The following is a 21,383-nucleotide window of genomic DNA, read 5'->3' on the forward strand; positions in this document are numbered from 1 at the left end:
ATGAAGAGAATTCTGGCACCACCGCAGAATTAAAAGGGTTATTGATTTTCTTCTTTCCTCTGTCTGTCTTAACTCAGACTGTGGGGGTGGACAGGAGGAGTGGCCGTGTGGGAAGCCATGCCCTCGCTCCTGTGAAGATCTCCACAGTGACACAGAGTGCCTGGAACCATCCGAGTGCAGTCAGACCTGCGGTTGTCCAGGAAACATGGTTCTGCAGGACGGAGTGTGTGTGGAGAGAGAGGAGTGCCGCTGTAAATTTCACAACAGCACTGGTGAGCACACCTTACTGGGGCTTTATTTTGTTTTAATCTTAAAAAACAAACACAAAAAATGCATCTCTGTGATTGTAAAACATAAAAGTTTGGATCCTTTGCTATTATTCTCAGGAATAGTAAAGAAGCTTTAAATAATTGATGTAAAAACACTATACAAGGGGTGTTCAATATGTTCTAGGGTTAAGTATGATGTAAAACCCATATGAAATATGTAATGTTTTAATTTTTCTTTGTAATTAAACTTCTATACATTTGTGGAATCTAGCAATTAGCAGTTTCCTGAACAAATTCATTCATAAATTCAAACTCCACCAACATGTAAGAACTGCTTATTCCTTTCTATTGTCGTTTAGAAAGTTTAGATAAAAACCATACTTCATGGGAGTGGCCTGGCAGGATGAACTGGCAGTATGCAGATCCAGGAGAGAGCATCATCAGAGACTGCAGCAATTGGTAAGGATTTCCTCACAACAGGCACACTACCTTACACCAGAAACAATAAACTCTACTGCCTTAAAGTCTTAGCAGGAATAGCAAGATTAAATGAAAAAACGAATTATCTGCATATAACTTTTAATTAATAAAGTTATGACAGACTCTGCTCATCTGCTCTCGGTGTGTATTTTTCCCATCAGCACGTGTGAGGCCGGCGTTCTGAACTGCGACTCAGTTCCTGGTTGCCATGTTGACGGAGGCTGGAGCCAGTGGGGGCCCTGGTCTGAGTGTTCAGTCCCGTGCGGGGGTGGAGTCAAGCTACGGCTTCGTCAGTGTGATAACCCTACTCCTCAGGGTGATGGGAGAGAGTGCAGTGGAGCAGGTGACCAGCAGAGGGAATGTAACAGTCAGGCCTGCAAAGGTGTGTGAGCAAGGCTACAGCATCTCATTACCATATCCAGACCTATTCTTGTGTATTTTTGTTGGTTCAGATTACACAGGTTTGCTTAGTTATTCAGATCTGCGAGGGTTACAAGGCATGGAATTCTTGTTCTGTTCCTTTGAAATGAGTAGTATTCACCTTCTGATGAGATCCTTCTTGTGTTCCTCAGACACCTGGCCGTGGTATGACTGGTCAGCTTGGTCAGTGTGTTCTGTGAGCTGTGGAGGCGGGGAACAGAGGCGTAACCGTCGCTGCCGCACTCCTCCCTGCACAGGCTTGACACGCCAGAGCAAAACCTGTAACACACAGGTGTGCCTGGGTGAGTAACACACCTCATCACTAGACATGTGTAATTGACTTCAGATGTTGGATGGTAAATATTGGTTAGGATGCACTTTGGGTCTGATGTACTGAGACTTACTATAGTTTAGAAACTTTAATTGATGTTCTTGACGTTCACTTTTTTAATGTCCTAGACTTTACTGACTGGGCCCTTTATTTTAATCTGAGTTTTGAAGACAGCCTGCAATACCTTGTGGGCTCTGTTTTATAGTAATTTATACTTGGACTCTATGCTGGTGCATTACACACTGAAGTGCCATTTGCCAACACAGTTAAATCCTCCCGAAGGTAAAGAAACTGCCTGACTTTAGGATTTAGCTAATCATCCAGTCAGTGTGTAGGCCTCCCAGAGCGCTAGTCATGGTTAGCCTGCTAAAGTTTGCGGCTAAGTAACATATTCATTTAGAAGTGAAATCACTTCACTCTGCAATTGTCTGTCTCTTTGTTCCTTTGAGAATTCAGTCTTGGTATTTCTGGCAACCTGCTCTGAAATAAGCTGCTCATTTTGTGCTGCTCTGTTAAAGTAGACTTTGAGAAGAAAGTTTAAGGTCGATGCAGTCTGTGATATTTCACAGCATACGAATTTGTTAGCGATAGCAGCTAACACACACTTTGTACTGTGTGTAATTGATGGTCATTTCTGTGTTTCTAAATGCCTAGTTTTTTAGGGTAAATTGTGAATGGAAATGGAATCTGTGAAGAACTGCTACCTGAAAAACACAGCTACAAAAATCTTCTTTAAATATTGCTGTATTTTGTGAGAACTGTCAGTGCTATATTAGTGTGGATTTTCTGCGTGTGTCTGTCAGAGGTGGGCTGTCCTCCAGGTCGCTTGTACCGGGAGTGTGAGAGAGGTGAGGGGTGTCCTTTCAGCTGTGCTCAGCTTAGTGGCCTAGAAGGCTGTTATTCAGAGGGCTGTGAAGAGGGTTGCCACTGCCCACCCAACACCTACTATCACAATGGATCCTGCCTCCAGGTCAGATCACTAACTCAGTAATGTTGTACAGGCTGCTTCTATAAGATTTGTGGAATAGAAGTGCAGTAGGCAGTGATCAAGGTAGTTTGTAAGAATTCACTATGTTTTCAAGACTGCTTTAAGGCTATATTAAATGTTGTAAATACTGTTTTTCAGTCATAGAAAATGTAGAAATGATTCTGTATTAAAAAAGAAGTGTATATAATACAATATGTATTCTGTGCCAGTGTTATATACATGTAGATTAATATATTGAGCAAACACTGTTTAACATTATGTTCTATCCTATATGTAGGAGTGTCCATGTCCTGTGGATATGGAGCTCTTGACTTCACTTCAGAGCGTGTCTCTGACCCCAGAGTTAACTGCAGACCTGCTGAACATTACCATGGGAACAGAACTCAGATCTGGAGAGGAGCTGATGCACGAGTGTAGCTCCTGGTGAGAGGGTTTTCTTTTGTAAACCTTCATTTATTCATAGTAAGGTCATAAGGGCCTGATCTTCTGTGAGGGCTCTGTATTCACCCAGGCTTTTTGTGGCATCAGCCAGGATCAGTGCATGAGAAAAATGCCTTGATCCACAGCATGAGCTGTCTTATTTTCAGTATCAATTTTCCTTTGAAACCTATATTAACAATGACTCTTAAGTACTGATGCATGAATCTGTATTTTCAAAAAATTCAGTTCTGAGCCTTGAATCCAGTTTGTGATTGGGGTTAGATTTTGAAACTGGATTCAGGTGTCAGACTTGAGCTCTGGTAATTTTTGGCCTTGTCTTTTACCCTATAAACTGGGCTCTGAGCCAGAACGTTGGGTTACTTGACGTAATCCCTGGTTCTTTGATAACAGAGTGAGGTGTTTCACTATGGGAATCGCCTTGGGCGTGACCAACTACGGAAGCTCCAATTGCATCACGTCTGTCCATGACAGACAGGTCGACTCGTAATGAGGCTCCGCCTCTGCCCCTTAGCTACAGTCGGCCTCCCCTGAAAGGGTTATTCTAGAGAGATTTCTTCCCGTCCCAGTGCAGGGAGGGAAAAGTTGGTGAAACACCTCACTCTGTTATCAAAGAACCAGGGATTACGTCAAGTAACCCAACGTTCTTTTTCTAACTTCGCTCGGTGTTTCACTATGGGAGATATAGACTACTCCCGGACTGCACTCTCCAGAAAATAGAAAGAAGGCTCTGGATAAATGTCCCATCAGAATGAATCAGACATACCAGCCTCCAGTACTGCATGTGCTAAAGATGGACCTGAAACATCTAGCCGGTAGAACCGTGCAAACGTGTTCCCTGAGGCCCAGCTCGCAGCTGTGCATAAGTCCAGTACTGACACACCCTTAAACAATGCCCAGGATGTTGCCATACCTCTCGTGGAATGGGCTCGTAGACCCTCTGGTGGTTGTGAGCCCTTACATCTATATGCCACTGCTATAGCCTCTATAATCCAATGTGACAACCGTTGACGAGACAAGGGTTTTCCTTTATGAGGAGTGGCCCATGATACAAATAACTGATCATGTCTCCTAAAACCAGCTGTTCTATCTATATACTGACGCAAGGCCCTTACAGGGCACAAGCAGTTCAGTTTCTGATCCTCCACAGTGTTAAAAGGTGGGGGGTGAAAAGCCGTCAGTTCTACTGTCGGGCATCTGTAAGCCGAGCCTATCACTTTTGGCACGAATACAGGATTAGGACGCAGGTGCACCTTAGTGTAGCCTGGGTCAAACTGCAAACATGAAGGGCGGATGGTTAATGCCTGTAATTCACCAACTCGCTTTGCTGTGGTCAATGCCAAAAGCAAAGCTGTTTTAATGGAAAGAAACTTCAGCCCCACTCCCTCTAAAGGTTCAAAAGGGTGACAACAGAGTCCATCAAGTACCAAGGACAAGTCCCACGGCGGAATCAAAGGTCTGCAGACAGGCCGTTTACGACGTGCCCCTTTCATAAACCGAGAGACCAGAGCGTGCTGTCTTGCAGGCTTATCCCCAAAACCCACATGACAAGCTGAAATGGCTGCTAAATATACCTTAATTGTTGAAAAAGCTTTCCCTTTATCCAACAACTCTTGTAAAAAACAGAGAAGCTCTGACACCGAGCACTGAAAAGGAGTGACATTTCTTAGTACACACCAATTTTCAAAAACTCGCCATTTATGCTCATATAATGTGCGCGTAGAAATAGCCCGGGCGCTTTGAATTGTATCAATGACAGCAGGTGGCAGACCTATCGCATTCAGATTCCACCTCTCACGGGCCAGGCCCAAAGAGCCATCTTGTCTGGGTGGGGATGATATATTTCCCCGTTCGCCTGTGACAATAGGTCCCTCCTCAATGGGAGCGGCCAAGGCTGGCCCGCAAGCATTTGAACGATCTCCGCCACCCAGTGCTTCGACGGCCAATGTGGAGCTATTAGAATAAGAGACAGGCCCTGTTCCCTCACTCGCGTCAGTGTGGGAGAAATTAAGCTTAAGGGAGGAAACGCGTAAAGAAGGACGTTTGGCCATGGGTGGGCTAGAGCATCCACACCCAGAGGTGCATTTTCGTCCCACAGGGAAAAATACAGAAGACATTGTGCGTTTTCCTGCGAGGCGAAGAGATCTACGGCTGCCTGTCCGTATCTCTGCCACAACTGAGTCACCACTTGCGGGTGAAGCCTCCAATCTCCGTACAGAGGAATTCCCCTTGACAGAAGATCCGCCCCTCTGTTCAGTATCCCCGGTAAATGTGTCGCGCGAATGGACAAAAACCGGGTGCTGCTCCACAGGAGAAGCCTCCGAGCCAGCTTGTGTAGCTGTAGTGAGCGTGTCCCACCCTGGCGGTTTATATAAGCTACCACAGTAGAGTTGTCCGTTTTCACCAAAACATGCTGACCTTGGAGAAAATTCTCGAAGTGTCTCAGTGCCAAGACCACTGCGAGAAGCTCTAGATAATTTATGTGAGCCAGACTGAGCTGGGGGGGCCACAACCCATTTACAGCTCTGCCCATTAGAGTTGCTCCCCAGCCTAGCAAGGACGCATCCGTCGTTAGGGTTATCCTCGCGGACACGCCCCCAAGGGGAATCCCCCGTTGTTAAGACAACAGAGTTTCTCCATTGCCGGAGAGCCGTCACACAAGCTGCTGTCACTTTGACAGGACGGTAGAGATGACTGCGGGTGCATAACCGCAGTGACGCTACCCACCGTTGAAAATCTCTCATCATGAGAAGTCCCCACTGTACCACTGAAACAACTGAAGCCATGAGTCCCAGCATGCGTAGGCAAAGCCGTAACGAGACCACCTTCCCCAATCGAAAACGGGAAAGACATTGTTCGAATGACGTTACTCTCCTCTCCGACAGCCGAACTCGATAGGTGAGGGAGTTTATAGTCAGGCCTAAGTAATCTGTGCACTGTGAGGGCTCTAGACGACTCTTGGTCAGGTTTATTTTGAACCCCAGATTCTCTAAGTGACTCAACACTGTATTGGAATCTCTGAGCGCTTGATCCCTCGTGCGGGAGCAAACAAGGTAATCGTCTATATAAGAAAAAATCCTGATCCCTTTGTTTCTTAACGGGGCAAGTGCTGCTTCCACACATTTGCTGAATACCCGTGGTGCCAAAGACAGCCCGAACGGGACCGTTTGATATTCGTAGGCCTTGCCTTCGAATGCAAACCTGAGATATTTTCTGTGTGCGGGGTAAATATCTATGTGAAAATAAGCATCTGACAGATCGATTGTCACAAACCAATCGTGCTGACGAATCGACTGACATAGCACTTTGTGTGTTAACATCCTGAACGTGTATTTGCAAAGATGTCTGTTTAACACACGGAGATCCAAGATAGGGCGGGGTGCTGCGCCCTCTTTCTTTGGAACGACAAAGTAGCGGGAGTAAAAACCCTGCTGACTTTCCTTTTCTGAAATCACTTTGATAGCTTTTTTGTTTAATAGGGATATAATCTCTTCCCTTAGGATGAGAGCTGAATCCCCGCTGGCCAAAGAGACCAACACACCGTTGAACTTTGGCGGTTTCATAGAGAACTGTAGTCTGTACCCGCGAGACACTGTGGACTGGACCCATGGATGAGTAGCAAATGCGCGCCACTGGGCTGCCCGAGCTGCAAAAGAGCCTCTGTCGCGGATTGATGACGTCGATCTCCCTTGGAGACAGGCGTCTCCGCTCAAAGAAGGGGCGTGAGCCCCTTCTAGTGGCCGTGGACAGAGAAAACTTTGTTTTGTTTTTATTTTGAAATGTGGGGAGCACATCGCCCTCGGCTTTACGCCTGGCTGCGATAGTGTCTTTTTTATTTTTATGTCCGTCAAACTGAGTGCTTGGTGACACACAGAACATTGAAAAAAGATCCCCTGTAACTCCTCTTTCTCTGGAACTGGAAAAGAGGGTGGGATAGGGGTTCCTAGAAGTTTCATAACTGGGGAGCCCTCTGAACACAGAAAACTGGGGCTGCAGCTCTTCTCCACTTTTCTCCGTTTGGTGGGAGAAGGAGAGTTTAAGGGAGGAAGCTGACAGGGTGTCAGGCAGTCCGCTTCTTCTTTTCTACTGTAGGGTGGGGAGGCGGACGGTTCTTAGCTGCTACTGCTGCAAAGGACTGTTTTCCCCACGGCCCGGGGTTAACTGTTCTAGGTCGCTGACTGACCTGTTGAGTCCCCATGTTTGGCCTCTGAGCTTCCCCCCCCCCATACCTAGCTCTTACAGCTGTGGCTGCAAAGCCTTGCTGAGCCGATGGAGAGGGGCGAGGCACCTGTTTGCGTGGTAAACACAGATGAAACGCCTCATCTTCTTGCTTTCCGAGAGTGCTGGTTTCTCTCATTTTCTCCAGAGCTGGTCCGAAAAGACCCTTGGTGGGGTCGAAAGCCGCATCCATGATCTCTGCCTTTTGGCTGTCACTAAGGCCTGACAGGTTTAGCCAAAGAGCTCTCTCTCCTGACACGGCCAGGCCCATGACACGTCCGCAGCCCTGCACTGCCCCACGGGAGGAGCGAAGAAGCAGGTCATTCACAACACAAATTTCATCCCAGAGAACGGGATTTGGTGCCCCTGAATCCAACTGTCGCCCCATTTCCTCCAGAATTTCTGCCTGATACGCTGACAGAAGTGTGACAGCGTTCAGAGAGCACACTGACTGGGCAGCAAATTTGTACACCCGTTGAAAGATGGATGCCGTGAGGCGATCCGTTTTACTGGGTAGAGAAATGTTGGAGGAGGCTGAGATGATGCGGCGGTTAGGGTGGAGGTGGTAGGCCACTGAAGGTTCTACTGTCGGGGGTCCGGTCAGCCCCAGCTCCGCCATCCCATGAATTTCCAGCTTAGAGCATCCCTTTGTGGGGAACTTGCTTTTGAAAGGGCTGGACCAGCAGCGACCCATCTCCTTCATGCAGGCAGGGACCGCAGGCAGAAGCTGTCTAATTGAGGGTTGCGCTGGAGGGAGCCTTTTCCCATCATAAAGGTCCCTTTCTGCTCCTGCTTCGTTCAATGCTGCTGGCCAAGGTATGGCCAGTTTAGCAGCAGCCCGTTTACACACCTCATACAGGTTGTTGTCAACCTGAGAGCCAGTGTCGGATGCACTGAGTGGTCTGGGCTGCTGGGCCGGGAAGGTGGAGTCATCCTCCTCGTCCTCCTCCATGTCGCCCACATCGAGGAGATCAGAGTTGGCATCGCCCTCCGGCTCCCCTTCCACTTGAGTGAGAAGATCCTCAAAAAGGGAAGGCATTTCAGGGGATTCAGCTTCCATCACGTCCGCCCAGCTCATGGAGGCTCGCGGCTGATGGTCGCTGGCTGTAGCTTTGGGTATCGCCCCAGACAGATAGGGGTCCTTTTCGTTCGCTACAGCCACTCTCAACCTCCTTTCTCTTACTTTCTGTGGCATCAAAGCACAGTGAGTGCATGTTTGCGGGTCCGCCAGTGACGCTTGGGCGTGTTTATTGCCCATACACACAATGCACAGTGGGTGAGGGTCCCTGCCCGAGATGGTGGCTCCGCATGACGCTGGACACGGGCGGGATGCAGCCTCTTTAACGTCCGGTTCCTTCCCTTTGGCGGGGGTCGAAACCGAAGACATCGTGGTTGAGAGGGGAGAGAACTTAAGTAGGGGCTTAAGTTTAATTAACGTCAACAAGGCCTGATAAAAGAAATATAGCTCGTCGTGACACGTTAGCTAATTTCTTAGAGATATCTAGGGGCCAGCTAACTAGCCCGTTGACCAAGATGACAAGGAAGGTCGCCTTAACGCGTTTAACCTCAAGCTACGGTGATCCTACTTTGGCAAGCTAATGCTAAGTAGGGATAGCACAATAGTAGCTCCCGTAATTTAATACGAAAGCTACTGAGTTGACCAGAGAAGAGCTCACCTTGACGCGTTCGCCCTTCTCTGTAGCTGAATAAACAGCGAAAAATGCACTTCTTGATGAAGGGACTTATTCAGTACTTCTAATGCTAAGCTGCGGTCGCGTTCGGCGACGGATTCCAATGACGGCCCGTCTAAGAACTGTTTAGCGAGCACAGCCTTGCCTAGAGCGCTGAGGGAGCTTGTAGTCCTTCACGGGAAGAAAGCGCGAATAACCCTTTCAGGGGAGGCCGACTGTAGCTAAGGGGCAGAGGCGGAGCCTCATTACGAGTCGACCTGTCTGTCATGGACAGACGTGATGCAATTGGAGCTTCCGTAGTTGGTCACGCCCAAGGCGATTCCCATAGTGAAACGCCGAGCGAAGTTAGAAAAAGAACTCATTAATGAGAGGGGCACCCAGAAAAACATACAAAAATAAATAAATCTGCCATTTAAATAATCTGCTCTAGTGAAAGCAAAGCTGGTGTACAGTGCCCAAACAACCTGCACACCCATGATCATTTCAGAGATTTCATTCATTCAGTGTTGGTGGGGCAGTGATGTGGGGCTTGGTCTAATCAATATCTGTCTCAGTTTGTGTCAGCATGGCCTGTGGAATTGTTCTCTGGTGCCCTGTCCACGTGATGGGGGTCTGACTTCATGGGGTCCCTGGGGGTCCTGCTCACTCAGTTGTGGTGGTGTTGGGCAGAAGATCCGCAGCAGAAGCTGCACCCAGCCCAGCCCTGCTTATGGGGGTCAAGACTGTGAAGGAGCTCTGCAGGAGACGGCATACTGTCAAACCCCAGAGTGCCCAGGTGAAACTTCTCTTGCCAAATTTGTATGGGTGTTTAAATACACCACATGTTAATTTAACTTCTGATGTTTCTTCCTTAAATTGTGGGACAGTTTTTCTTTGCCGCTGTTGCGTTGGCTTGCTCACTTGGGGCTAGGACTCAGAACTCTGTAAAACTGCTTTGTGACAACACCAGCTGTAAAAAGAGCTGTATAACTGTATAGTGTCTTTAAGTGTCACTCAAAAAGTGTTAAAAAAAATCCTAAAAGATTTTGAGAAATGTGCTTTGAGCTGTAAACCTCATGTATTCTCATTTCATTCTGATTGCAGTGGATGTTCTTCCTACAGAGGAACCTCCTCTATCAGGTAATTTGTTATGCAGCTGTGGAGCTGCCATTTTAAAGTTTTATAAAATATATGTCTTTATATTCCTCCAAGTCTGTTCTTTATTGAGCCACTGAGTAATTCAATCTTTCTCGCTCTATCTCACTTGCTTACTCACCATAGATGAAGATGTGGGGTTCTCTCAGTGGTCATCGTGGAGTGCATGTTCCAAGAGCTGTAGTGACGGAGCTGCTCCTCCGATAAAGTCTCGTAAAAGAGATTGTGTCATTGTGCCTTGCTCTGGACTGGACAGGCAACAGAAAGTCTGCAACCTCCCTCAATGTCCTGGTAATGACTTATTCAAACAGGCATAGCATCATATCTGCATATTCATATTTAAAAGCATGCTTGTAAAGAGCTCTAAGCTCCCCTTGACACCGTTCAAAGATATTTTAGCATTGGGTTCTTCACGTGCCTACATTCCCTGGCAGTGTCGTTGGTCTACAGTGAATGTTCTTGTATTCAGTACTGTACTGTCTTCACATGTTCATAGTAAAACCCAAAGCCTTATCATACTAGGACTGTTTAGAAATATACACATGATTGTAGGTCATGAAGTCGTCCGTGATCAAAGGCATTTACACATACATTTAGCTCTCATTTGACATTTAGTAAAGATGTCTTAAGTGTGTTTTTTATACCGGGATAAACTCTTCTGTCTCTGCTATTTTTTGGGAGATGGTGGGGTGTGTATGGGAGAGGCGTGTGCCCACAGAAACTGCTCATGGACAGAGTGGGGTGAGTGGAGTGTGTGTTCTCGCACCTGTGGTGTGGGCCAGCAGCAGCGCTTCAGAAGCTTCCTCGCTCCTGGTGTTAATGGAAGCTGGTGTCCGGACATCATAGGGGGCAACGTGGAGAACCGTTTCTGCAACATCCGAGCCTGCCGTGGTGAGAGAGGGGAGATCTTGTATAATATACATATACTTGATAATATACTTGAATGGGCGTAGCAGGTAGTGTCGCAGTCACACAGCTCCAGGGACCTGGAGGTTGTGGGTTCGATTCCCGTTCCGGGTGACTGTCTGTGAGGAGTTGGTGTGTTCTCCCTGTGTACGTGTGGGTTTCCTCCGGGTGCTCCGGTTTCCTCCCACAGTCCAAAAACACACGTTTTGACTAAAACACGGAAGTTCTAACTTTAGCTCTAGGGCAAAAATGAAGATTTTGACTGACTACATTTGGAAAATTAGATTTTTGAATAAACCTTTGCTAAGATTGAGTTCATGAGAAAGAAGTAAACTTAAAAATTTTATTGTGAACTTGAAATTTTGTCCTTAGCTTTACTTTTAAAATGCCACTTTCTGAGAGCTCCCATGGTGTCTGTTTTTCAGTGGATGGGAGCTGGTCTCGCTGGAGTCCATGGTCTCGCTGTGATAAAGTGTGTGGGGGTGGCCGTTCCATCCGAACACGCTCCTGCTCCAGCCCTCCCCCAAAAAATGGGGGGCTCAAATGTGTTGGAGAAAAGAACCAGGTCAAACCTTGCAACACCAAACCATGTGGTATGACTCACCTAATTTTTACATTCATCTAAATACTTCAGATTTTCAGTACTGTATTCAGTACAGTCTTTTAAAACACAACAAGACGAGGCCAGGGCACAAACTCACACATTCTGGATTCTGAGGAGTAATTTATAAATTTTGCATACAATAACACACACTGTTTCCAGCATCAGTTCAGTGGAAAGTCGCGAATGACTGGAAATGTTACAGTTTATCTCTCAGACAGGATTAATTTCCACTGTTGTGTTAGTCTGATTTGTGTATTTACATTCTAGATCAGCATGGGTGCCCGCCGGGTCAGGAGTTTGTGTCCTGTGCCAACGAATGCCCTCAGCGATGCTCAGATCTTCAGCAAGGCATTCAGTGCCAGAGCACTACTGAGTGCCAGCCTGGCTGCCGCTGCCCTCGAGGTGAGTGCAGGAGAAGGACAGTTCTCAGATTTCAATAGTCTCAAATAAGATTGTTTATAGGGGCGGCACGGTGGCGCAGCAGGTAGTGTCGCAGTCACACAGCTCCAGGGACCTGGAGGTTGTGGGTTTGAGTCCCACTCTGGGTGACTGTCTGTGAGGAGTTTGGTGTGTTCTCCCCATGTCTGCGTGGGTTTCCTCCGGGTGCTCCGGTTTCCTCCCACAGTCCAAAAACACACGCTGGTAGGTAGATTGGCGACTCAAATGTGTCCGTAGGTGTGTGTGTGTGTGTGTGTCTGTGTTGCCCTGTGAAGGATTGGCGCCCCCTCCAAGGTGTATTCCCGCCTTGCGCCCAATGATTCCAGGTAGGCTCTGGACCCACCGCGACCCTGAACTGGATAAGTGGTTACAGATAATGAATGAATGAATGAATGAATGAATAAATGAAGATTGTTTATATCTTATATGTTGTATATATTAAGATGTACTGGTAACTGCATGTGTGTGGATGAATATAGGCGAGCTGCAGCAGGACGGCTTGTGTGTGAAGCTATGGCAGTGTGACTGTGTGGATGCCGGAGGCCAGAGCTGGGCTGCAGGCAGCCAGCACCAGGTTGAATGCAATAACTGCAGCTGTGCAGATGGAGTGCTCTCTTGCACCAATTACACCTGTGAAGGAGACAACAGATGCTCCTGGAGCTCCTGGTCCAGCTGGGCCTCCTGTAGCACCACTTGTGGATCAGGACAGAGAACACGCTTCAGGTGAGTGCCTGCTTATATGGCTATATGACTTTATATACATAAAAATATGTTTTTTAACGCCCTTTCTGTATTAGGTGTTGTTAAGTTTTTGTGTAAATTTGGTTGATATATGACCGCTGTTCTGATTGGTTGCTGACTAGGCTTGAATATGTAAACACTGTTAAGATCAGTCTCTGAAGTCCTCACAGACCTCAGAAAATATGAACTTCATCTGACCCTTTTGAACATCAGGCTCACTGATCAAGGGCATTGAATAATTTTCTGCAGTGACACTTCTTATCACTTTAATTATGATTTGACTAAATGGCCTCAGGCTCAATGGAAAGTCATATGTCAGTGAAATTCTGAAGGGGAGATTAAGGATGAGAAGGAAAAATAATTTAGGAATATGGGAAATTACTGATGGAGGAACAGATATGAAGATGGACAGAGCACTTTGCAAGTTATTGTGGTTAGAAATGGTCACTTGGCAAGTTGCCATTTTTAGACTGATGACTACACTGCCCTTTCAGATCACTGATTCCAGAGTCTCCAGATGCTGACTGTCAGTTTGAGGAAGTTCAGCGCAAACCATGTGACCTAGGGCATTGTCCTCCTCTGTGTCTCCATGGCAATCAGGAGCTTTCTGTTGGAGACACATGGCTACAAGGGGAATGTAAACAATGGTGGGTGAGATAGAATATAATTCAAGTGTTGTTTGATATTCTGCTGGTGATTTTCACTTTTTAACGTAATGATAAATAATGTATCCAGATGGAGTTATGATGTTGACACTTTATGTGTGTGTGTTATTCAGCACATGTATCCCAGAAGGGGAGTATTGCCAAGATATCGACTGTCGAGGTGGGTTAAATCTATTTTGAAAAGGCAGAATTTCTTAATCACTTGCATATTGTGATATTGACTACATTTCCTGCACAAATGAGCCAGTACATAAACAATCATAGAATACAGAACTTTCCTAGTGGTTACAGCTGGATTATCACCAAAAAGACAATACATTACAATAAATTATTACAATTTATAAACATTTTGCAACTTTAATCTAGTCTAGCTCCTTCTAGATGACAATAAATTCGTAATCAATTTTTTTGCTGTACTAATAAGGCATGTTGTTGACAGTGGATGGTGATTGGACTCCATGGTCGGTATGGTCTGACTGCTCTGTGACTTGTGGTAGAGGAGCACAGATCCGGACCCGAGCATGCATTAACCCCCCACCTCGTAACAATGGCTCAGACTGCTATGGACCCCAGAGAGAGAATCAGCAATGCCACGCTGCCCCCTGCCTCGGTGCCCAACTTTATTGCTGTTTTATTTTATGATTTATTCAGAATTACAGCAACTGTGTTCAGTATAGGTACAGTAATATGACCTTGTGTGCACTCTTAGGTACAGTTTAATAATTAATAACTTAAGCATTCTTTGGGTTTGAACAAATTATTATTATTATTATTATAATGATGGACATATGAAAGTGCATGGCACAGTTAATAAACAGCATCATGAACAGTATTTCTAAAGCAGTTAATTGTGCAGTATAATGCCATCTTTCTAAACAATTTTAGTCATGTTTATAAAGTCTAATAATGTTATGAAGCAATTCATAGGTATGATATTCAAAGTAAGTGCTAGCAATACTAGCAGCAATAAGTGTTATGTGTCCTGAAAAACCACTTGGGAAGTTGAATGATGTCCCTGGTCCTGTCTCCTGCTCACAGATGACCTGTGCCCATGGTCCATATGGTCACCATGCTCCCGGAGCTGTGGTGCAGGTGTTGCGTCCAGACGAAGGCAATGTGTGTGTGAGGAGGAGGGTGACCACGCTTGCCCTGACTTTGTAGAATCAGAGAGAGATAGAGAGGAGACCCAGCTGTGCTACAAGAGACCCTGCCCAGGTCAGTGCTCTCATGAGTGATGCTCAAGCCATATCTGAACTGAAATCAGAACTGAAATCAGATCAAACTGACACTTTGGACTAGTTCTACTGCTGAAAGAGGGTAATACACATAACGAGGGAATGTACATATACAAATTGCGATTTCACATAAAGTTAAAAAAACACCACAAACATTGAACGTCTCACTATGATTATAGACCACACTGGAAATATCAGCACACCTCTGTAAATTCTGTATGTGGGTAACCATTTTTTAAAAGTAACTGTGTTGTAAGAAGAGGAAGGCAGTGTTCTCCGGGTTGCCTAATCCGTTTTTTCTCCCCTTTATCTCTCACTGTCAGGCTGTCCTATGTCTGAGTGGAGTGAGTGGACTGTGTGTTCCTGTGTGTCTCAGTGGCAGCACCGATATCGTGCACCACTCTCTTCTGCCACTGGGGGCCAGCACTGCACAGAGCTTGATCGACAGGACATACCCTGCAAACCTCAGGACTGTCAGAGTGAGTGTCTTACTTTGTGTGTGTGTGTGTGTGTGTGTGTGTGTGTGTGTGTGAGAGTCTTGTAGCCAAATCCACATTGAAAAAAGTTATATTCAACAGCAAGAAGTAAAACTTTTTCATGAAGCGGATTGTTTATTAGGGGGCGGCAGGGTGGCGCATTAGCTAGTGCTGCAGTTACACAGTGGGTTCAAGTCCTGCTCCGGATGACTGTCTTTGAGGAGCATGGTGTGTCCTCTCTGTGTCTGTGTGGGTTTCCTCCGGGTGCTCCAGTTTCCTCCCACAGTCTGAAAACACATGTTGGTACGTGGATTGGTGACTCAAATGTGTCCGTAGGTGTTAGTATGTAATTGAATGTGTGTGCGTGTGTGTGTCAACCTGTGAAGGACTGGTGCCCCCTGCAGGGTGTGTTCCTGCCTTGTGCCCAGTGATTCTGGATAGACTCCAGATCCACCACTACCCTGGGCTGGATAAGTGCCTACAGACAATGAATGAATGAATGGATTATTTATTTATTTTTTTTCTTAAAGTACATATCAATATACATGGTATGAAGACTTTGATTCTATTGAATCACCCGATGCACCAGAGCATAGATCCGCTTCACAACTTTAAGTCCACTAGCTATCAGTAGAATGGCCTTTTCATAACACGAAGAAGATTCACTGGAGAATATGTCTTATTTCTATTTAAAATCAGGTTCAGGTCACATGATGGGTCAATTTGCTACCCTTCTGGAAAGTACATATATGTCCTTACTATCCAAATCCGGAGGCGGCTTTATATTTAGTGTGTAATCCCTGCAATGTAATGTATTTGACCACCTCTCTGTCTGTGTGATTGTATTTCAGATTGCACAGAACCCTTCCAGCCCGACTGTGCCTTTCCGTGTGAAAAGCAGTGTGTCCTACAGGGCCAGGCCGACACTTGTGTGAGTCAGTCAGACTGTACGACTGGATGCTACTGCCCTCAGGTCAGCTTAACACCCTACACCTGAGCATTAATAGCAATGTCCCCCACTGTCCTTGCATAGCCAGACTGCCTCTCTAAATCTTGATGATTGAAGCATTCACTCTGCAATAAAACCACTCTCTTTCCCCTCTCTGTCTGTGACCTTTAAACTGTGATGTATAGTACTGCGCAAAAGTCATAGCCTAGTCGAGAAAAAAAAATTAAAGAAACATCTGGGCAGTAAATGTGTTGTAATATTACAGTAACTGTAAATAAACATGACCACTGAAACAATAAAAATCAGGCACATACACAGATTTGTGTTCCTGTCCTTTTGCTCTTAGTCTATATAAGTGCCTTCCTGGTACGTGTGTTCAGTAATTGTTCAGTAATGGCAGTACAGCAAGTGGATCAGTCTCAGTGTGAAGATCTTCACCTCATGTGGTGAATGCCCACCTCCTAACTTTGCCTTTTATGCAGTGAGTAGTTCTGCTCCTAATGTGATTGGCTGAGCTACATATGAAGGCTTAGTTCAGCACTTAAAAGATATAAAAGTCTAACAGCGATTGATTTTTGAGTTAATGTGGCAGATACATACAGGGGTTAGACAATGAAACTGAAACACCTGTCATTTTAGTGTGGGAGGTTTCATGGCTAAATTGGAGCAGCCTGGTGGCCAATCTTCATTAATTGCACATTGCACCAGTAAGACCCTGTGCATCCAATGGTTCAAACATTGTATCCTGAAGGCGGTGCCGTGTATCAGGACGACAATGCACCAATACACACAGCGAGACTGGTGAAAGATTGGTTTGATGACCATGAAAATGAAGTCGAACCTCTCCCATGGCCTGCACAGTCACCAGATCTAAATATTATTGAGCCACTTTGGGGTGTTTTGGAGGAGCAAGTCAGGAAATGTTATCCTCCACCAGCATCATGTAGTGACCTGGCCACTATCCTGCAAGAAGAATGGCTTAAAATCCATCTGACCACTGTGCAGGACGTGTATATGTCATTCCCAAGATGAATTGATGCTGTACTGGCTGCAAAAGGAGGCCCTGCACCATACTAATAAATTACTGTGGTCTAAAACCAGGTGTTTCAGTTTCATTGTCCAACCCCTGTATATGTACTTCAGCGATTTTAAATATAGCACTACAGCATGGAATGATTATTTTGAACTGCCTATTGGTTTTTAGAGAATTTTAGCATGTAATTCTTAACTCTACATACATTCAGTACATATCTCTCTGGAATAAGTGCATGAAACAGGTCATATCATAATCACAGTGTTTAGAAGAACACAGGTTTACCAATTTACCACCAATTTCAGGCTGTTAAGGCATGCACATGCTTCCTCTGAGACAGGTGAAGCCAGCCACCTGTGCTTAGAGGGGTACGCCAAGTATTTAGAATGGTTGCCTCTGCCAACAGATGTCCATGCTTGCTACCACTGTACTTGTGTGATGTGGGAGAGGTGGGTCATCCTACCAGAGATAGTGAGAAGAATTATGCACCCGGTCTTGGATGGCTAAAGCATCACTGCAGGTCAAACAGGAAATCTCCTGATGACAGGGCCACTCAGGAGCCCGACCTGATTTTTAATATGATTATATTTTCATGAACCAGTCCAGGTATTGGTTGATAAATAACACAAATTCCCAAATAAAAGTTTAATATTAAAGTAAATTAAATAAATGTTTAATTTTTAAATTTTCTTAATATCTATTATATTTCTGAATGGTTACTCCTCAGATAAATGCATTTAAATATAGTTTTCTCAGGCTGACCTAAGGTTATCACACAGTACATTTTCTCACCTCACATATTGTTTCCAGGAGTATTAGTCTTGTCGACTTCCCTGAGCTAATTTTACCATCTCATGTAGCAGGGTAACTTAGCAACAAGTATTCCTTCCAAATGTGACTTAAAAAAAATGCTGTGTCATGTAAAGTTTGTTAAGCTTCTTTTATTTTTCAGTGTAAACGCCAGTGAAACTTCATTGAAATGCTGTTCTTTTCTGGCCGGTTCCAGGGTCTGCTACAGCAGAATGAGACTTGCGTTCCTGCAGATCAGTGTGGTTGTATTCACCTCCTGCTGCAGGACTCCGGTCCACCTCTTCCAGTAACTGTCCGACAGGGTGCTCAGATCAGTGTGGGCTGCAGCACATGGTAAGATCACTCATATTTAACCTTTGGTTAGCTTTAATAACAAACTGTGCATACCCCTCAGTTCAAAGGTTTAAGGTTGCATAGCTGGAATACAAATGAGCACCAGCCAATGAGCAGAGACAAAGAGATTACATTTCCTCTGATGTTCTCTTTCTTTAATGCCTGTCTTTCAGTTTATGCCACGAAGGGTCTTTGCAGTGTGATTCCCGTGGATGTGAAGGTAACAAGGTCCAGGCTTTGAAGAGTCTGGAGTCTTATAATAAAACTTCAGCTCTGTTCAAACTGGATTTGTTTTACATATATATATATATATTACTGTTTAAATATTCTCCAGAATTAGTAAAAAAAAAAAGGTTTTTTGGTGTCTGTGATTCAGAACTAATTATTCAACATCAGATTTAGAGCTCATAGCTGAATGCCATCACAGATATATTCCACTGACATGCAGTGTAAAGACTTCCCAAATGAGTAAAAGCTGCTACTGAAACAGAAAAAGACACAAAACTATGTTGGACACTGGATCTCCAGGGCTAGAATTAAAGACCCCTTCTACATACTGTACAAATCGGCCTGTCAGATCACTAATAATTCTAATATAATAAATTATAGGAACTCCTCACCAATTATTCCACTTCAAGTAGTGCTTTATTAAGTTAATTTTGATCATTACTGACTCTCTCTCTCTCTCTCTCTCTGTCTTTGTCACTTGCTCAGTGTCACTCAGTGAGTGGTCCGAGTGGACTCCCTGTTCTCCGTGTGTCCCTGCTTCTTCTCTCCACCACTCTGGCTCTGTGGTGAGTGTGGGTGGAGATTCTGGGGTGAACATGACGGCGACTGCTCTCATATCTGTACAGAGGCGTTACCGGGCGTGTCTGGATATTGACTCTGGTTTACCAGTCTCTCAGAGGGAAGGAGAGTGCTCTAAACCACTGGAAGAGGAGAGAATATGCCCCCAGCCTGATGTCTGCAAAGGTGAAACTAAACTTAGCCATTACGTACTTCTATTACAGAACCCTTATTTGCCTGTGGACTTGGTTATTTTATCACTCAAGAGTTGAGAATCATTGATTTGAATTAAAGAGCTAAATTGTGATGGTCATTTTTTTTTGGGCCAAAACATCTCCCAAATGCCAGGTCTTTTGAGGTGTTTCCAGTGTGCATTGGTTAGTACCACCTACACTGGCGTTAGGGTCATGGGATAGGATCATGGACGTCCAAGGCACACCGATGTGTAAGGGGAGCAAAGGTCCTTCTGGTCTGGTTCCACAGAAGAGCTACTGTACCTCAAGCTTCAGTGCATTGTTTTGTTCTACCAACAACAACATTGTCTATTAAATCTAATACATTGTTAGCTTTATAGCTATATTCTGGGGCCTAGCCTTCACTTCTTTTTAATCATTCAGTGAACCTTGGGTATGCATGATCCTGTCGCCAGTTTCCCAGTAGTCCTTCCTTGGACCACTTTTGTTATGTACTAATCACTACATATAAGGAACACCCAGCAAAACCTGCAAGTTTGGAGATGCTCTAACCAAAATAATTTGATCATCACAAATTAGGTTCTTGTCAACCAAGTAACCAAGACTCACCTGTTTTCCTGCTTCCAACAAATCAACTTCAAGAATTGAATATTTACTTGCTGCCTCATATATCCCACCCCTTGACTGGTGCCATTGTAGCAAGATGCAATTCATTTCACCTGACAGTAGCTTTAATCTTGTGGCTAATAGATATACACAATAACAACATTTAGTCAACATTTTAAGTATTTAAAAATTAATCCCACTATCCCACTGTCAATTATCCCACTGAAATTATTCATTCATTCATTCATTCATTATCTGTAAGCGCTTATCCAGTTCAGGGTCGCGGTGGGTCCAGAGCCTACCTGGAATCATTGGGCACAAGGTGGGAATACACCCTGGAGGGGGCGCCAGTCCTTCACAGGGCAACACACAGACACACATTCACTCACACCTACAGACACTTTTGAGTCGCCAATCCACCTACCAACGTGTGCTTTTGGAACGTGGGAGGAAACCGGAGCACCCGGAGGAAACCCACGCAGACACGGGGAGAACAAACCAAATCTAACCCACAACCTCCAGGCGCCTGGAGCTGTGTGACTGCAACACTACCTGCTGCGCTACCGTGCCACCCTCCACTGAAATTAGTGCACAATATTCATGAATGGGCTTATCATTTTTATATTCCATAACTATTATGTTTCATCTTTTTAAAGATGAAAAATGAAAATGCTTTGAAGCTCCTGAAGAAGTTAATAAATTAGTTGACTGAGAAATTATAGATAACTGATAACTTTTAAAAGCCATAACTTTTCTTAAACTGTCATGAACAGACATGCTATACTTCTGTTTTACTACACTGAGAGTCTCAGTCCATTTCAGTTTCCTGTATCTAACAAAAAACCTCTGAACAGTCCTGTATTTGTGCCTGGTGTTTTGAAACTGCCCAGATTTATGACAGATGATGGATAAGAAAACCAGAGTTTTTCATATTTTGCTGCTGTTAAATTGGTAGCTGCAGACCTTGTTTGACCTTGTGTTAAAAGAAATATTCTGCTTTATAAAGAAAATATACCTGTTTGCCCCTGAACAGTGTGAATGTTTATGCTGGGTGCTTAAATTTGCTGTTTTATTGAATGCAGACCCATGCCAGTGGAGTGTATGGGGAGCATGGAGTGTGTGTCAGGAGCCCTGTAGTGGTGGATTCCGCCAGCGTGAGAGAAAAGTGTTGGCAACGAACCCTGGACCTCACTGCACAAGGCAGCAAAGCCAGTCACAGAGCTGCAACACTGGCCTCTGTCCTGGTGTGCACACACACACAAACACACATCTTTTATATCTTATTTAAGCAAACATGACCATGTTAAAGCCTAAACACACATGTACGAGGCTACAGTTTTAAAGTATGGAGACAATGGAATGAACATCCACTCTTAAAATAGCGTTACTTAAAATCTTCATAGAAATACGCTTTTGATATCTGGTAGAACCACGTTTGAAACAGATATGCAAGTGTAAGGAGCATTTTAAATGTTGAAACATAAGCTTGCTTTACACTAATTTTCAACCATTGAAGTGAAGATGTGATTAGATTCAAATCACATGCAAGAGCATCGCTGAGATCGCGGTTCTGATGTGGATTGTAGCTCTAGACCAAAAATTCCAGTCAGTTCTAGTGCTCCACAGCTGAGTTTCTAT

General features: G+C 44.9%; 1 protein-coding gene across 1 annotated transcript in view; it reads left to right on the plus strand.

Annotated features, from left to right (window-relative positions):
* sspo (SCO-spondin) overlaps nt 1-21,383 on the plus strand; it is a 98,677-nt gene that overhangs the window by 57,128 nt on the left and 20,166 nt on the right. Inside the window, exons 79-101 of the mRNA XM_066682558.1 lie at nt 78-272; nt 629-728; nt 911-1,131; nt 1,322-1,471; nt 2,304-2,470; nt 2,766-2,911; nt 9,390-9,610; nt 9,919-9,954; nt 10,096-10,260; nt 10,651-10,860; nt 11,301-11,468; nt 11,747-11,881; nt 12,397-12,640; nt 13,153-13,305; nt 13,437-13,483; nt 13,763-13,933; nt 14,362-14,538; nt 14,882-15,037; nt 15,886-16,007; nt 18,023-18,159; nt 18,333-18,379; nt 18,874-19,131; nt 20,828-20,989. Coding sequence (XP_066538655.1) covers nt 78-272; nt 629-728; nt 911-1,131; nt 1,322-1,471; nt 2,304-2,470; nt 2,766-2,911; nt 9,390-9,610; nt 9,919-9,954; nt 10,096-10,260; nt 10,651-10,860; nt 11,301-11,468; nt 11,747-11,881; nt 12,397-12,640; nt 13,153-13,305; nt 13,437-13,483; nt 13,763-13,933; nt 14,362-14,538; nt 14,882-15,037; nt 15,886-16,007; nt 18,023-18,159; nt 18,333-18,379; nt 18,874-19,131; nt 20,828-20,989 — 3,588 coding nt within the window. The remainder of the gene's footprint in view (nt 1-77; nt 273-628; nt 729-910; nt 1,132-1,321; nt 1,472-2,303; nt 2,471-2,765; nt 2,912-9,389; nt 9,611-9,918; nt 9,955-10,095; nt 10,261-10,650; nt 10,861-11,300; nt 11,469-11,746; nt 11,882-12,396; nt 12,641-13,152; nt 13,306-13,436; nt 13,484-13,762; nt 13,934-14,361; nt 14,539-14,881; nt 15,038-15,885; nt 16,008-18,022; nt 18,160-18,332; nt 18,380-18,873; nt 19,132-20,827; nt 20,990-21,383) is intronic.

This window comes from Hoplias malabaricus, chromosome 10 (genome assembly GCF_029633855.1).
Source record: "Hoplias malabaricus isolate fHopMal1 chromosome 10, fHopMal1.hap1, whole genome shotgun sequence".
Lineage (NCBI taxonomy): Eukaryota > Metazoa > Chordata > Actinopteri > Characiformes > Erythrinidae > Hoplias > Hoplias malabaricus.